At 53.1% G+C, this 15,458-nt stretch overlaps 1 protein-coding gene across 2 annotated transcripts; it reads right to left on the reverse strand.

The window, feature by feature from the left end:
- Positions 1 to 968: 968 nt before the first annotated feature.
- On the reverse strand, positions 969 to 14,693 carry LOC139670864 (myosin-7). 2 transcript variants are annotated; one of them, XM_071553010.1, is made up of 39 exons: positions 14,493 to 14,693; positions 13,928 to 14,071; positions 13,334 to 13,490; positions 13,174 to 13,201; positions 12,807 to 12,918; positions 12,351 to 12,443; positions 12,191 to 12,254; positions 11,890 to 11,988; positions 11,694 to 11,797; positions 11,475 to 11,613; positions 11,272 to 11,390; positions 11,014 to 11,163; positions 10,663 to 10,833; positions 10,210 to 10,519; positions 10,059 to 10,126; positions 9,869 to 9,956; positions 9,639 to 9,756; positions 9,431 to 9,554; positions 9,102 to 9,238; positions 8,895 to 9,021; positions 8,241 to 8,369; positions 7,927 to 8,169; positions 7,400 to 7,576; positions 7,140 to 7,285; positions 6,953 to 7,043; positions 5,865 to 6,254; positions 5,649 to 5,775; positions 5,428 to 5,546; positions 4,898 to 5,094; positions 4,507 to 4,690; positions 4,103 to 4,268; positions 3,897 to 4,021; positions 3,506 to 3,814; positions 3,169 to 3,372; positions 2,842 to 2,967; positions 2,479 to 2,754; positions 1,953 to 2,048; positions 1,088 to 1,222; positions 969 to 986 (listed from the first exon to the last, which is right to left on the reverse strand). In XM_071553010.1, the coding sequence occupies exons 1-39, from the start codon at positions 14,691 to 14,693 to the stop codon at positions 969 to 971; spliced, it is 5,811 nt and encodes a 1,936-aa protein (XP_071409111.1). The 2 variants fall into 2 exon arrangements, with proteins under 2 accessions (XP_071409111.1, XP_071409110.1); XM_071553009.1 differs by having other exon boundaries at positions 969 to 989.
- Between the last annotated feature and the right edge of the window lie 765 nt (positions 14,694 to 15,458).

Genomic DNA, 15,458 nt, shown 5'->3' on the forward strand with positions numbered 1-15,458 from the left:
CCACTCTCTCCACAGAAACACCCCCCCCCTCTCCCTGGCCTGAGTTTGGTGGGGGAGGGGAGCTGCCCGGACGCTGGAGTCCCCTGGGGTCCATCATGCGGCGCCGCCGGGACTGGAGGAGGGACGGGGCGACAGATGGACTGGAGAAGGCGGGGAGGGAGAGGGGGAGAGGGGGACGGTGGTGGGATAGAGGATTTGAAGAGAGGAGGGACAAGCAGGAGACAGAGGGAGAGTGAGACCTAGTGAGGCATGGAGAACCTGGAGGGACCAGGGGAGGCTTTGGAAGAGGTGGAGGGACCATGGGAGATGGAGGAGATGGGGCTGGTGGGCCAAGAGGTGGTGGGATGATGAATAGAAAGGACAGAGGGATGGAGGGATGTGGGACAGAGTGTCAGTGGAGGATGAACGGTTGTGGGAAATATGCAGTGGGATGGTGCAGCTGGTGGCCAGAAACACTGAGGCCAGGATGGAGGGATATCAGCACCTGCAGCAGGAGAAGCTGCAACCTCAGAAGCCAAAACATTCCTGAGGGGTTCACTCAGGCTCTGCTTCACATGTGAGGGACCCAGATGCTGCCCCTCGACCTCCTGTGGCCCCTCCCTCCCCAGTCCCACATCTGTCCCTGGACATGTTTCTTCCCACACCTGGACTTGGGTTGGTGTGGGGCAGGTTGAGGTTAAGGTACCCCCCACTGGTCACATGATATTGCACCGTGGGTCTGGTTGTATTGTACTGTGTGGTGTGCTTGGTTGCACATTGATGAGTGATCTTGTGTGGGCTACATCCACCTCTGGGTGCCATGTCGTGGGGCAACCCCACCCTCCCCACACAAACCCAGCCCCGCACAAACCCAGCTCTACACAGACTGCTGCTGCTCAAAGCTTTTTATTGGCTGACCAAGGTCAAGGGTCTGGGAGCAGGGGTGGGATGCTTAGAGGTCAAGAGGATACAGCTGGGATTCCGGAGCTTCACTCCTCGTTGAGTCCCTTCTGATGGGTAAGGAAAAAAATGGAGCGTAAGCATGAGGGAATTGTGGGGCAGCCATGGGGCAGATGTGGGGCAGCTGTGGGGCAGAGGGAAGTCCCACCTTGGCTCCAATGTCACGGCTCTTTGCCCGCAATTTGTTGACCTGGGACTCAGCGATGTCAGCACGTTCCTCTGCCTCATCCAGCTCATGCTGCACCTTGCGGAACTTAGCCAGGTTGGAGTTGGCTTGTTCCTCCTGGGGGGCAGGGGTATCAGTGGGGCTCCACCTCAGTTCCATCTGGCCTCCTGCCATCCTGCCAGCTATCCCTCCATCTGATATTCTTATTGCTCCATCTGGCCCATGATGGACCTACCTGTCCTTCCAGCAATCTCATCTTCCAGCCACCCAACCATCTACTCAATCAATCATCCATCTAATATCCCATCCATCCAACCTTTCAACCACTAAATCTCCCATCCATCCGTCCATCCATCCGTCCATCCATCCATCCATCCATCCATCCATCCATCCATCCATCCTTTCATCCGTTTAGCCCTCCTTCTGAACATACATGCAGTCAGCAGGCAACATTCCATCCATCCTGCCAATCACTCAACCTTCCATCCATCCAACCAAATGTTAAGCTGCCTGTCCAACATGTCATCTGTGTAATCATCCATTCATTCCACATGCAGCCAGCTAGCTATTAATTCCAGCATCATCTATTGAACCTACCATCCATCCATCCATCCATCCATCCATCCATCCATCCATCCATCCAAACATTCACTCAACCTTCTAGTCACCTGTCCCACCATCCATCCCACCACCCACCAACCTCTCCCTTGGCCCACCTTACTCATCCCCTGATACCCCATATCTTAACCACCCTAAGATCCCATGCTACTCCTCACACCCTGTACAACACCCCAGCCTTACACCATTCCCTTCTGGGGGTTGTCCCAGGAAGCCACCCACTGCTCACCGCCTCCTCTGCCTGTCTCTTGTAGGCCTTGACCTTCAACTGGAGCTTGTCCACCAGGTCCTGAAGCCGGACCAGGTTCTTGCGGTCCTCCTCTGTCTATAGGAGGAGACACTTGTGGGTCAGGACCTGACCCTCTCTGTGCTTTGGATCATCACCAAAGCAATGAGGGTCAGGAGACAGTTAGAGTTGTTACTGGGGAGAGGAGCCCCCTCTAGATCTGTGGGTGGCCTCAGCTGTGGGGCAGAAGGTGGGATGTCTCCCTGGATAAAGGTGTCTTGTTTTGGCCCTGATGAGGTCTCCCCTGAGGTTCTGGATCACGAAAAGACCCCATGGATACTGGGAGGTGGCCTGAGTGGCTCCTGACCACCAAGTCAACCATATTCTGGGTTCCACTACACTATAGGACATAGAGGCATTGGGGTGGTCTACTTCAGTTGTGTCTCCCTGGCTACCAAGGCAGCCACATTACAAGTCATGTGGACATAGGGCCAGCAGATGATGTCCAGGGCCACCTCAGGCAACCCACCTGGTAGCTGAGCTCCTTTACACGACGCTCAGACTTGCGGAGGCCCTTGACACTCTCGGCATGGCGCTTCTGCTCACCCTCCAACTCGTTCTCCAACTCCCTTACACGGGCCTCCAGCTTCTGCAGCTGCTTCTTGCCCCCCTTGAGGGCCAACTGCTCAGCCTCATCCAGCCTCATCTGCAGGTCCTTGATGGTCTGCTCCATGTTCTTCTTCATCCGTTCCAGATGGGCGCTGGTGTCCTGCTCCTTCTTCAGCTCCTCTGCCATCATGGCCGCCTGACCAAGAGAGAAGCAAGCAGAAAAGGAGGTCCATTACCCTCCAGTGCAAGGTGTCGTAGCTGTTGTTCCCACCACAGCACTCACATCAGTGATGGCCTTCTTGGCCTTCTCTTCTGCATTCCTGCACTCCTGGATGGCCTCTTCCACCTCTGTCTGCAACTGGGAGATGTCGGCCTCCATCTTCTTCTTCTGGTTGATGAGGCTGGTGTTCTGGAGATGGAGAAGAGGATCTCATGAGTTGTCTGTGGAACTGCCAAACATTCCTTCTTCAACCCTCCAGTACTTAATGCGCCCACACCCTGCCAACTCTGCAAGCTTCAAGGATCTGGAGATCTTGATAACTCAACTCACTAGAAGCCCACACCCATGGATGAAGGTGACCTCTCTCCTTGAAGGTATGTGAGGTCTCACCTGTGAGTGGAGAAGCTGGACCCTCTCGCTGGCCTCAATCAACTCCTGCTCAGCCAACTTGCGTGCCCTCTCAGTCTGCTCCACCACTGCCCTCAGCTCCTCCAGCTCCGACTGGAGGAGGTTGTTTCTCCTTTCCACAATGGCAATGTTCTCCTTCAGGTCCTCATTGGCCCTGACCACATCATCCAACTGCAGCTGAGTGTCCTACAAGGTGACATGGAGGAAGAAGGTGAATTAGAATGGTGGGAGAGGGGCTGGAGGACCACTCTTCTTCCATGGTGGGTGGTGTGACCTACTGCACCTCATCATTTTTATGGAACAGAAGTCTGATCGGTACCTTGAGGTAGCCCTGCAGTGTTTTGACTTGCTTCTGGGCCTCGGCAGCTATGCGGTTGGCATGGCTGAGCTGGATCTCCATCTCATTGAGGTCACCCTCCATCTTCTTCTTCAGCCGCAGGGCCTCGTTGCGGCTCCGGGTCTCAGCATCCAGTGAGGTCTGCAGCGAGTCCACCACTCGCAGGTGGTTGCGCTTGGCCTGCTCCATCTCCTCGTCCTTCTCAGCCAGCTTGCGCTCATAATCTGCCTTGACCTGGTTGAACTCCAGTTGGGCCCTCAGGATCTTCCCTTCCTCATGCTCCAGAGAGGCCTGGAAGGGAAAGATGGGAAATCAAGGACCACAGAGACGTCCAGGACAATATAGAGATTCATGGGGATGGAATTTGGCTCACCTCAGCCTCCTCCAGTGCTGCTTGAAGCTCCAGCTTCTCAGCATCCAACTGTTTCCGAACCTTCTCCAGCTCATGGATGGTCTTGTGGCTGCCACCGAGCTGCTCCGTCAGGTCCGAGATCTCCTCTGCCCAGATGAGAACCCATCAGACTATGTGGAAGGTAGAGAAGGACAACAAGGTAGGCAGGGAGAAGACCATGGTCTCACCTTGGAGGTTCTTGTTTTCTCTCTTTAAGGTCTCTAGGTGATCAAGCGATTCCTCATAGGCATTCTTCAGCTTGAAGAGCTCAGTGCTGAGGGACCTGGCCTCTTTCTGCGATGCCTCCAACTCCATCTGTGACTCTTCAAACTTCTGCTTCCATTCAGACAAGATCTGTGGGGACACAACTTGCTCAGCAGCTTCTTTGACCACAAAGAAACCTCTTTGCATCCTCCTCCTTCTCTCCCTAACACTGTCTTGGTAGGGACTTGAAGCTCTGCTGAAGCCTAACCCTTGACAGTTGTTCACCTTTCTTCTAGACTTCTTCTCCTGCCTTTCTTTGATTGGCAGGACCCACATCTCTCTACCCCCTTCCCCCCCCCATTCTTCCACTGTTTCTTGGTTACCCTACCTTGTCAAAGTTCCTTTGCTTCTTGTCCAAGGCAGCAGCTGCTGCATTTGATCGTTCCAGGTCAGCCATGAGATCCTCAATCTCATTCTGTAGCCGGTGCTTGGTCTTCTCCAGAGAGGAACACTTGGCATTGACTGCCTCCACTGCCTCTTCGGCCTCCTGCAGCCGCTGGGCCAGCTTCTTCCTGCCCCAGGGACAACCTGACTGTGGTGACTCATGGACCACATGGGCCAACTCAAACCTTCTTCCACCCATTGTTTGGCTAAGGTTCTGCTCTGTATCTCCTCTGCCATCTTCAGGTCCCTCTACCTTCTCCACAGCCTTCTGCAATGGAAGAGTCTCTTCTCTCCCCTGCCCCACAGAAGCTCCCTCCACATGGAGATAAACTCACTTGGCTTCCTCCAGTTCCTCAGTGCGCTGAATGGCATCCGTCTCATACTTGGTCCTCCATTGTGCCACTTCAGAGTTGGCCTTGGAGAGGGAGCGCTGCAGCTCGGCCTTGGCCTCCGTCTCCTCCTCATACTGCTCCCGCAGCAGGTCACAGTCATGCCGGGCTGACTGGAGGGCGTGGGCCAGTGCATTCTTGGCCTGGGAGCAGGGAGAGAAAGGAAGTGAGGAGAAGGTAAATCATTAGGTCCACATCAACCTGAGCCATCTTAGGGCTCTCCAACCCATTGAGGTCTTGTTTTCATCACTGTAAGCCGATCAGACCACCTGTAGACCAATCCAACCTAACCCAACCTCCTCTAGTTCAACCCAAACAACATTCTTGCTACCAACCCAACCCAATCTGACCTCTCTGAGACCTATCAACCCTACTGTACTTCCTGAAGACATTCAACTCATTTTCTCTCACTGCACCTCTTAGTCCCAAACCTACCTCTCTTGGCCACAGAGGTGTCTTTCAGAAAGAAGCCCTACCTTGACCTCTTCCTCTAGCTGCCTCTTGAGGTCCTCCAGCTGCTGGGTGTAGGTGAGTTTCCCTCGCGTCATCTGGTTGATAAAGGCTTCCTTTTCCTCTAGCTGCCTGGAGAGCTCACCTGTGGGGTGGAATGGTAGATAATGACTCACTGGACACACCCCAAAGCCACATAACAGGACAAGAGATAGGCAATTGGGTTAGGGAAGAGCAAACCCCTCACCATTCTCTGTCTGGAGCTTGGCTCGTTGAGTGGTGAGGTCATTGACCATGCGTTGAGCCTCTTCAGACTTGGTCCGGTGCTCATTCATCTGATCTTCCATGGTACGACACATCTTCTCCAGATTGGCCTGGAGACAGGAAGGGCAGGAAAATCAAAGGGAACCTTGAGAGGGCAGTGGAAGAACTGTTCCTTCATGGCTGGAGACCTATTTCCTACCTTGGCCTTGATCAACTGTTCCATGTTGGAGCCAACATCATCCAGCTCAAGCTTTAGCTCACTCTTCTCCTTCTCCAGCTTCTGCTTGACACGCTGCAGGTTGTCAATCTGCTCACTGAGCTCAGCCACACTGTCGGCGTGCTTCTTGCGCAGTGCAGCAGCTGTGGCCTCATGCTGCAGTGTGGCCTCCTCCAGGTCCCTCCGCATCTTCTGAAACTCCGCCTCCCGCTTCTTGTTCAGCTCAATCTGCACTGAGGTGGCACCACCTGCCTCCTCCAGGCGCTCACTGATCTCCTCCAGCTCCCGTGACAGGTCTGAGCGCAGTTTCTCCACCTTGGCTCTGCCTGTCCGCTCTGCCTCCAGCTCCTCCTCCAGCTCCTCAATCCGTGCCTGTGTTCCAGGGATGGAGATGTTGTCAACAGACTTGGTTTGACCCAGCTCCTCACTCAATTCAACCAATCAAGCTGGAGAGCCTTGAAGTCAAATCAAGTCAACCCAAGCACCCATGGACTCTTCAGTTCAACCCAGACATCTGGAGACTCTTCACGTCAACTAGTCTTGATCACATCCAGCTCTATTTAACTCAGTCAATATTTGAGCTCTCCAGATCAACCCAACCTTATCTGAAGACACTCAACCTTCTCAAGTTACCTTGAGATTCTTCAACTCAACTGGTCTTGAAGACATTCAGCTCAACCAACCCTGGAGCTGCCTGGACCAGACAGCTCAGCACAAACTTCTCTAAAATCAGGCAGCTCAGCATAGCCATCTCTAAGGACATTAGAGTTAACATGATCCAAACAAGATGGTCTGCTCAGCTCAGGAGATCCTACACAAGATGCCCCCACTACTTTGAGTACTCCAGACCCACTGGTTCAGCTCAACCCATCCCTAGGCCACCCTGCCCAGGAGTCCGTGACTCATTTCAAGGTGATGAAAGGGAGGTTCTAGTTCAAGAGACATGCCATGGGTTTCAGACCTCAGATGGGTGGAATGCTGGTCCAAGTCCTTCTCAAAAAGGTGTGAAGTAAATGAGAAGGACCAGGTCCTCCTCCCAGTTGACCTGATTGAGCTGAAGCCCACCTCACCTGAAGCTCTTTGAGCTTCTTCTGGAGCTGGGCTGCAATTGCTTGCTCATCTTCAATTCTGGCATTGAGTGCATTGAGCTCAAAGTCTTTCCTAGGTGTGGGGAGAAATGTCAGGCAATCAAACTCCTGGCTGCTCAGCAGAAAGGGATGTTATAGTTAAAGGACAAGCAGGTGGGTGGGCCCCTACTTTTTCAGCCTCTCATCCAGTTGCTGCTTGTCATTCTCCAAGTCCATGATATTCTCCTGAGCCAGCTTCAAGTCACCTTCCAGCTTCCTTTTGGCCCGTTCCAGGTCCATCCGGATTTTCTTCTCCTGCTCCAGTGAGCTCTCCAGCTGTGAGTGAGACAGAGACATACCCATCAACCTCCCACCGACACCCACCCCAGAAGGATCTTCACATCCCAAGGGATCAGCTACATCCCACTGGCAAGACTGGCCCACACTCACATCATCCACTTGCTGTTCCAGCTTGACTTTGGCCTTTGTCAGGGTGTTGACCTTGTCTTCCTCTGCCTGCAGGTCATCCAGCGCTTGCTGGTGAGATTCTTGCAGGGCCTTCTTCTCCTTTGTTAGCTTGACGATAGTCTCATCCAGCCCAGCCATCTCCTCTGTGAGGTTCTTGACCTGCAGGAAGAGAAATATCAATCCTCTAGTTTTGTACCAGAGGTAGGACAAATGACAGGCTGTTCTTGCTCTCGGTTGAGCTGGGCCTAAGTCAGGAGATGCAGGGGAAAACAACCAGCCTGGGGTCTTGGTGATGCAATCCAATGAGCCTTGGGTCATCACAACCCAACCCAAGAAGTTTTGAGTCTTCATGACCCAACACAACCACCCTTGAAATTTGGCAGCCCGAACAGCTTTGGATCTTGGTAACCCAACCCAGTCAGCCTTGAGTCTTCTCAAAATGTATTCACTTTGGCTTGAGTAATCTCAAGTCCCCACAGTTTGAGGTCAAGTATACTCCCAACCCTCACCTTGTTCTCAGTGGCATGTTTCTCCTTCTCCACCTTGGCCAAAGACAACTCCAGGTCATCAATATCCTTCTTCAGCTCTGAGCACTCATCTTCCAGCTTCCTCTTCTTGGCCGTCAGCTCAGCATTCATCTCCTCCTCATCCTCCATCCTCTCTGTCATCTCCTTCACCTTGGCCTCTAGCTGGATCTTGTTCTTGATCAGCTGGTCACAGCGCTCCTCAGCATCAGCAAGGTTGTCTTGCTCCTGGAAGGGGTAAGGTTGGTGGGAGGGTGAAGGAAAAAGGAGCGAGGGGCTGAGGCACCTAGTTCACTTACAGCCTGCACTTGGAGCTGAAGGTCATTCTTCTCCTGCAGCATGGAGACCATCTTCTCCTCCAGCTCTTTCCGCCGGGCCTCTGACTTCTCCAGGGCCTCCTTCAGGCGCCCAAATTCTTCCTTCATGTTCTGTGCGAAGCACCAAGGTTCCCTGTAAGTCTCATTTCTTCCTTTATGTCCCTGCATACCCTTCCCTCTGCTCATCCTCCTACCCACCTGTAGGGGTGAGTGTAAGTTCATCCCTTAAAGAAAGCTGTTTGAAAGTTCTACCTTAAAGAGGACAGAGCTACCTGGAGTATGTGTGTGGCTTGTAACCAATGAGAAGCTGTGGTGTATGCAAGGTGAATTGGTTAACCAATTATGTGATAGCATGTTGAATGTTAGAGTGCGTAAAAGGTGTGGATATTACTGTGTGAGAGTTAGTCAGATGTAGATCTACTGTTGTAATAGGAACCTCTAGGAACTAACTTCTTCTATTATGTGCTGTGAAGAGCTGTCTGTTAACCTATCTTGAATAAACTTAAGATGTGGGCCTTCTGATCAAGCCTTCTGATGACTGCTGTGCCTGAGCTCTTCTGACCATCAGTCCACAGCCCAGCTCAGTATAAGGGGCTCCCCCTATACCCACCTGCCTCACCCATGGCTCTGCCCTACCTGCATTTCCTTCTCAGTTTCAGCACTCTTCAACAAGGGCTTGATCTTGAAGTAAAGCTTCATCCAAGGCCAGTTTTTCACTCCCATGAAAGCCCTGATGTTCCATTGGATCACCAGCAGCGAGTCCCTGGAGAAGGCACAGCAGGATGTAGGTCACTAGGAGCTTCCACTCAACCTGGACCCAACACCATCTCCATGTCCACCTACCTGCGTTCCAGGATTTTCTTGAACTCCTGTCGGGAGAGGAAACCACGAACTTGGGCCTGCAAGCGGGTCATGATCCGGGCCAGGCGCTCATCCCTCATCTCCTCAAGCAGTCCCAACAGCCCAGCCTTAAAGAAAACCTAGAAAGAGAGATGAAGATAAGTGCTGCTGAAATTTGGAAGCTTGGTGGAGAAATGGATGATGCGGTGGATGGAGGGAGCTTAGATAGGCAGGTGAACAAGTAGATGGAGGGACCATGAAGTAAACCTGGTCCCACCATTTAGACCTTGTGGGTGGTGGGACCACAGGGAAGGGAGACCATGTGACCTCACCTTGGTGTGCCCAAACTTGTACTGGTTGTGGTCAATATCAAGGGATCCCAGGAGCTTCTCGGCACCCTTGCGGCTATCGATGAACTGCCCCTCAGGGATGGCAGCAGGGTTCAGGATGCGGTACCTGGTGGTCAGAGAGGACAGGAAGACCCTGAGGTCATCCCCAGCAAGGTTGTCCACCCCCTCCCCACATCTCCTCAGTGCCTACCGCTGGCGGAAGTCCCCATAGAGGATGCGGTTTGGGAAGCCCTTGCGGCAGATGCGGATGCCCTCCAGCACCCCGTTGCAGCGGAGCTGGTGCATCACCAGGGGGTTATTCATCACACCTGGTGGGTCGTCATGACTGGTGAGTCAAGACCTGCCCCCAGCACTGCTCCCCACTACCTTTGGCCAGGGACCACCACTGTTCCCTGGATAAAACCTCATGTATTGGCTCACCAGGAGACTTGGTCTCATTGGGGATGATGCAGCGGACAAAGTGAGGGTGGGTGGACCGCAGGTTGGTCATCAACTTGTTGAGGTTCTCCTGGAGGATGGAGGAGGACATGATGAAGGGAATGAAGAACGCCTGCCAAACATCCCATCAAGGGTCACTACCCTGGCACTCTCATAACCCCTCGACTCTCACCCGATGCAGAGCTGAGACAGTCTGGAAGGAGGAACCTTTCTTCTTGGCTCCTTTCCCCTTTTCCACAGCTGTAGGAGTAGGAGAAAAGATGAGACAGGTTGGGGACAGGATGAGGAGAGCCCCACATGCTAAGGAATAGAGTGTCCCTTACGTGCATCTGCCCCAGCATAGTTGGCAAAGAGGTTGGCCAAGAGCTTCAGGGCTGATTTCTGGTATAGCCCCACCACTGTCTCATTCAGGGGGTCCTTATTCTTCTGCAGCCACCCAATGATATTGTAGTCCACTGTGCCAGCATAGTGGATGAGGGCAAAGTGGGCCTCTTGCTTCCCCTTGATGTTTCGTGGCTTTCCAAAGTTGGCCGACTTGCCCAGGTGATTATCAAAGAGCTTGGCCTTGAAGGTCATGTCTGTGGCCTTGGGAAACATGCATTCCTCCTCCAGGATGGACATGATGCCCATGGGCTGCGAAGAGAAGACCTTGTTGGTCTTACTGAACTCCAAGCACAACCCAGCTAGCCAACTTTGGGCTTCCTGGCATGCTTCAACTGGAAGGACCCTTCCCCAGCAGCTCCTTCATCCCTCAGAGGCCCTATGGGAGGTGGCACCTTCTCAATGAGGTCAATGCAGGCCTGGAGGTCCATGCCAAAGTCGATGAACTCCCACTCAATCCCCTCCTTCTTGTACTCCTCCTGTTCTAGCACGAACATGTGGTGGTTGAAGAACTGCTGCAGCTTCTCATTGGTGAAGTTGATGCAGAGCTGCTCAAAGCTATTGAACTGGGGAAGGAGAGAGGAGATGGCCAATGGGGTCAATAGAACACCAAGTAAGACCAGTGGGGTCAACCTGAGACCCATGAGCTTAAAAGAACAACCAGTGTAAACAGGGTCACCTGACCATCTAGTAGGGTTAACTCAACACCCAATGGGGTCAGCACAACAAGATCAGCCAGGACTCACATCAAAGATCTCAAAGCCAGCAATGTCCAGGACACCAATGAAGTACTGGCGTGGCTGCTTGGTCTCCAGTGAGTTGTTGATTCTGGTCACCATCCAGTTGAACATCTTCTCATACACAGCCTTGGCCAAAGCCCCAACAGCATAAATCACCTGGAAGAGGGACGTCCTACCACTGATTAGGGGCTCTCAGTGTCCTCCTTGCTGGAGATGGCACCATGCCACACCAAAAGGAGGAGGTTTGTGGGTTGTCCTACTCACCTGCTGGACATTCTGCCCCTTGGTGACATACTCATTGCCCACCTTCACCCGGGGGTGGCACAACCCCTTGAGAAGATCAGCCGAGTTCAGCCCCATTAGGTAAGCTGACTTGTCTGCCTCTGAGAATGTAGAGAAGAAAACATGAACCTGGAAGGACCATGGGGTTCACCCTAGTTTCCACCATGACCTTAGTCGAACCCAACCTTCAGTCCCATCTGGTTCTGCCTGCTCTTCTCGTTGTTTCTGTTTGAACTTCATGTTGCCAAAGTGCATGATGGCACCCGTCAGTTTGTAGATGGAGTTCTTCTCCTCTTGGGTGAAGCCCAGGACATCAAAAGCACTCTGTGGGGCAAAAATGTGGGTCAAGGTCTTCTCCAGCCCACACAAACACACACACACTGCCTGGTGGCCTTTTGTCTCACATCTGTGGCCAGGAGCTCTTCTGCATCATCAATGGATGGCACTGTGGTCTCTCCTTGGGAGATGAAGGCATAGTCATAGGGGTTGTTGGTCACCAGCATCATATCTGTAAGGAGAAGATGGGGTTGGGACAGGCAGGAATCCTCCAGAAAGGGTGTGGGGTCAGGTATTTGCAGGTAAGGTGGGAGCATGGCTCACCCAGCAGCTCTGGCTTCTTATTGGATAGGATCTGGTAGTAGATGTGATAGTTTCTTTCAGCCTTCAGCTGGAAGATGACACGGGACTTCTCCAGGAGGTCTAGGGTGGGGATGGAGAGAAGATGGGTGGAGGTTGGGATGAGATAGAGAGTCAGATGGATCGATGGATGGAGACTTGAGGAGATAGAAGGGTAGATGGATGGTAGGATGAGCAGAAGGATGGACATGTGGATGGAGGAATGAATGGAGGGGTGGATGATGGACAACCAGATGTTCTCTCCTGGAGCCCTCAGCCTACTCACAGGTCTCAATGTCGGCAGATGCCAATTTCCCAGTGGCGCCAAAATGGATCCGGATGAACTTTCCCTAGGAAAGCAATGGCAGGAGGTCAAGGTGGCCACCTTTTCCCAGAAGACTCCAACCCACAGACCCTTTCCCGTAGACTTCACCCACAACACTCACGAATCGGGATGAGTTGTCATTGCGAACGGTCTTGGCATTGCCAAAGGCCTCCAAGGCAGGGTTGGCCTGGATGATCTGGTCTTCCAGGGTGCCCTGGTGGGATGGGACAATGTGGGGGGACTGTCACAGTGAAGTGTAGGAGATGGACAGTGTGAGGTTGAGATGGATGAAAGGGAGGACACAGAAGTCCATGAAGGTTTGCGTGGGTAGTTAGGTTGGTGGACAGGGAAGTAAATTGATGCCACAGGTGGATGAAGGGATGGTTAGTTGGAGGGATGAAGTTGGGACTGATGAATGAAAGGTTGGATACATAGTTGCTTGGTTGGATGGTTGGTTGGATTGTTTGGGGGGTTGGCTGGGTGATTGGGTGGGTGGTTTGTTGTGTGGTTGGTTGGATAGACAGACAGCAGAATGTTTGGCAGACCCCAGGTGTCATCCTCCATTCAATGCCCTCACCTTGCCTGGGGACCCTGTCTCCTTCTTGCCACGGTCACCAATGGCAGCGATGACAGCGAAGTACTGGATGACCCTCTTGGTGTTCACAGTCTTCCCCGCCCCGGATTCTCCACTGAGGGCAGCCAAGGAGAGCAAGAACTGGGTGCTGGGGATAGGGCTATGGTGCTAGGGGTGGGGACTCACTAGGGAAGGAGTGGGACTTGCAAGAGATGGACAATGGATGTCCACAGACAAGTCCAGGTGGTGAATAAGACTTGGCCATGTCAGATGGCATGGCTTCAGAGGGAAAAGGGGAGGAGCTATGTAACAGGTAGGAGAGTCTTGACTGTGAACGGGGCTAAGGCAGTTTAGATATGAGATCACTCACGTGATGAGGATGGACTGGTTCTCCCGATCTGGTGGGACAAGGAGAAGAAGCATGAAGTTCTGAAGCCCATCTTGGCTGTGATCCACATCTGCCCCACAGCTTCTGCTCCCCAAAAAGGATCAGGGGATATGGTCATGGGGTCCTGGCAAGACGTCCCTACCTGTCAGCATGTTCTGGTATGCATTGTCAGAGATGGAGAAGATGTGGGGTGGAGCTTCACTCCGCTTCTTTCCCCGGTAGGCAGCCACCACCTCAGCATTGTAGACGGGCAACCACTTGTAGGGGTTGACTGTCACGCAGAAGAGTCCTGAGTAGGTCTGGAGAAAGAGGTAGGTGAGTCAGAATCAGGACATGCTACCCCCACCAGGTGGTCCAAGGGGCCTGTAAAAGGGACAAGTTGTGTCTAGGTGGCCCAAGAGGTCTGGATAAGTGATGTCACTTTTGGGTGGCCCATGTGGTTTGTAGATGGGACATCTTGGGTCTGGGTGAACCAAGAAGTCTGGAGAGAGGACATCCCACTTCTGGGTGGCCCACAGAATCTGGAGAAGGGTCATCCTGGTTTTGAGTGTCCTAAAGGATCTGGGTCATCTTGGTCTGGGTGGCTCAAGAGGTGTGAAGAAGGGCCATCCCATTCACGGGTGACCCATGAGATCTGGAGAAGGGGTATCTTGGGTCTATTTGGCATGAGGGGTCTAGAGAAGAGTTATGCAAATTCCAGGTGGGGTCTGGAGAACCTCATGAGCTGCCAACTCACATAGATCATCCAAGAGGCGTAACGCTCCTTGAGGTTGTAGAGGACGGCGGGCTCATGGAGGAAGGTCAGCATAGCCATGTCCTCGATCTTGTCGAACTTGGGGGGGTTCTGCTGCATGATCTGGTCCTCCTTGACCGTCACTGTCTGCTCAAGGTAAGGGGGACACCATAGGGTGGAAGGGCAGGGCAAGGACTTGCCCCAATTGTTCCCTCCCATAGGTCTGGGATCTGGCCATCTGGGCATTCCCTGGGGATCTAGAGAAAGTCTAGGTGTCCCTCAAGTGACAGAGAAGATGATTTGGGATCTGGGTGTCCCTTGATTGATGGAGAGGGTGGGATGAAATCTTGGTGTCCAATGGGGAAGGTGGGTCAGGATCTAGATGTTTCCCGGGTTCTAGAGAAGATGCTGTGGGGTCTGAGAATCCAGTGGGTGATGGAGAGAGTGTGTTGGGGTCTAGATATTTCTTGGGTTTTAGAGAAGGTGGGTTGGGTTCTTTGGGTCCCATGTGGGATGTAGTTACTATTTTGAGGTCCTGGTGTCCCAGGCGTAGCTAGGGTCCCCCCACCTTGCCATGCTCAGTCTCAGCAGTGATCTTGGAGCCCTCACGGCTGACAATGGTGGCCTTGACAAATTCCTCCTTCTCATCGGGAACAAAGATGTCCTTCTTCAGGTCAAAGGGGCGGGTCTGGGCGGCCACTCTCTCCTTCTCTGACTTGCGGAGATAGGGGGCAGCCTCCCCAAATTCGGCCATCTCCACATCAGGCATGGTGGCGCTGGACAAGGCTGTGTAGGGCAGGAGGGATCAGACCCTCCCCTTGCTACCAGTTACTCCCAGTTGACCCCATCCCAACTTTTTCTTTGGTCCATCATCCCCTGTTCTTCTCCAGATCTTCCAACTCCTAGTTGATCCAGCTCCTCCATTCCTCCCCCATGCTCCCAGTTCCTCTCTAGAGCTTCCAGTGCTCCCAGTCAGCTCCAACCAAAGTCCATCCTTGGTGGTCTCCTTCACCCCCACTCTTCTTCAGTGTTTCCAGTTTCTTTCTAGTGCTCCCAGTTCCTCCCAGTTGTCCCTATCTCCATCCCAAATTCCTCCTTGGTAATCCCAGTACCATCCCCAGTGCTCCCAGTTCCTTTCAGTTAAGCTCCATTTCCCCAGTGCCTCACTCTGTCTGCCCTTTACCCCAACCCAGCACCTCCCAGTACTCCTCCGCCCCTCTCAGTTGCCTCAGAGACCCTCCCAGTATCATCCCAGTCCCTCCCAGTTCCCCCAGACCCTTCAGTTCCTTCCAGTGCTCCCAGTGCCCAGCCCCACCTCTCTCAGTGGTCTCGGAGTCAGGGGATGACAGTGCAGACTCAGGGGTGCTCTGGTCCTGATTCAGAACAAAACAACCCTCCCAGTATATCCTAGTATGTCCCAGTATATCCCAGCATCCCCCCCAGAGCCACCAGTAATTCTCCAGTACACCACCATACACCACCTCCCACTCTGGTACTGCTCAGTAAATCCCAGTATCCCCCTAGGATTTATCCA

This window comes from Pithys albifrons, chromosome 4 (genome assembly GCF_047495875.1).
Source record: "Pithys albifrons albifrons isolate INPA30051 chromosome 4, PitAlb_v1, whole genome shotgun sequence".
Classification (NCBI taxonomy): domain Eukaryota; kingdom Metazoa; phylum Chordata; class Aves; order Passeriformes; family Thamnophilidae; genus Pithys; species Pithys albifrons.

Coding starts and splice junctions, on each gene's coding strand:
- LOC139670864 (XM_071553009.1), bottom strand. CDS start 14,693: ATGCCTGATGTGGAGATGGCCGAATTTGGGGAGGCTGCCCCCTATCTC. Junction 9,022..9,101: donor AAGAAAATCCTGGAACGCAG/GTAGGTGGACAT, acceptor TGCCTTCTCCAG/GGACTCGCTGCTGGTGATCC. Junction 3,815..3,896: donor CAGCACTGGAGGAGGCTGAG/GTGAGCCAAATT, acceptor TTTCCCTTCCAG/GCCTCTCTGGAGCATGAGGA.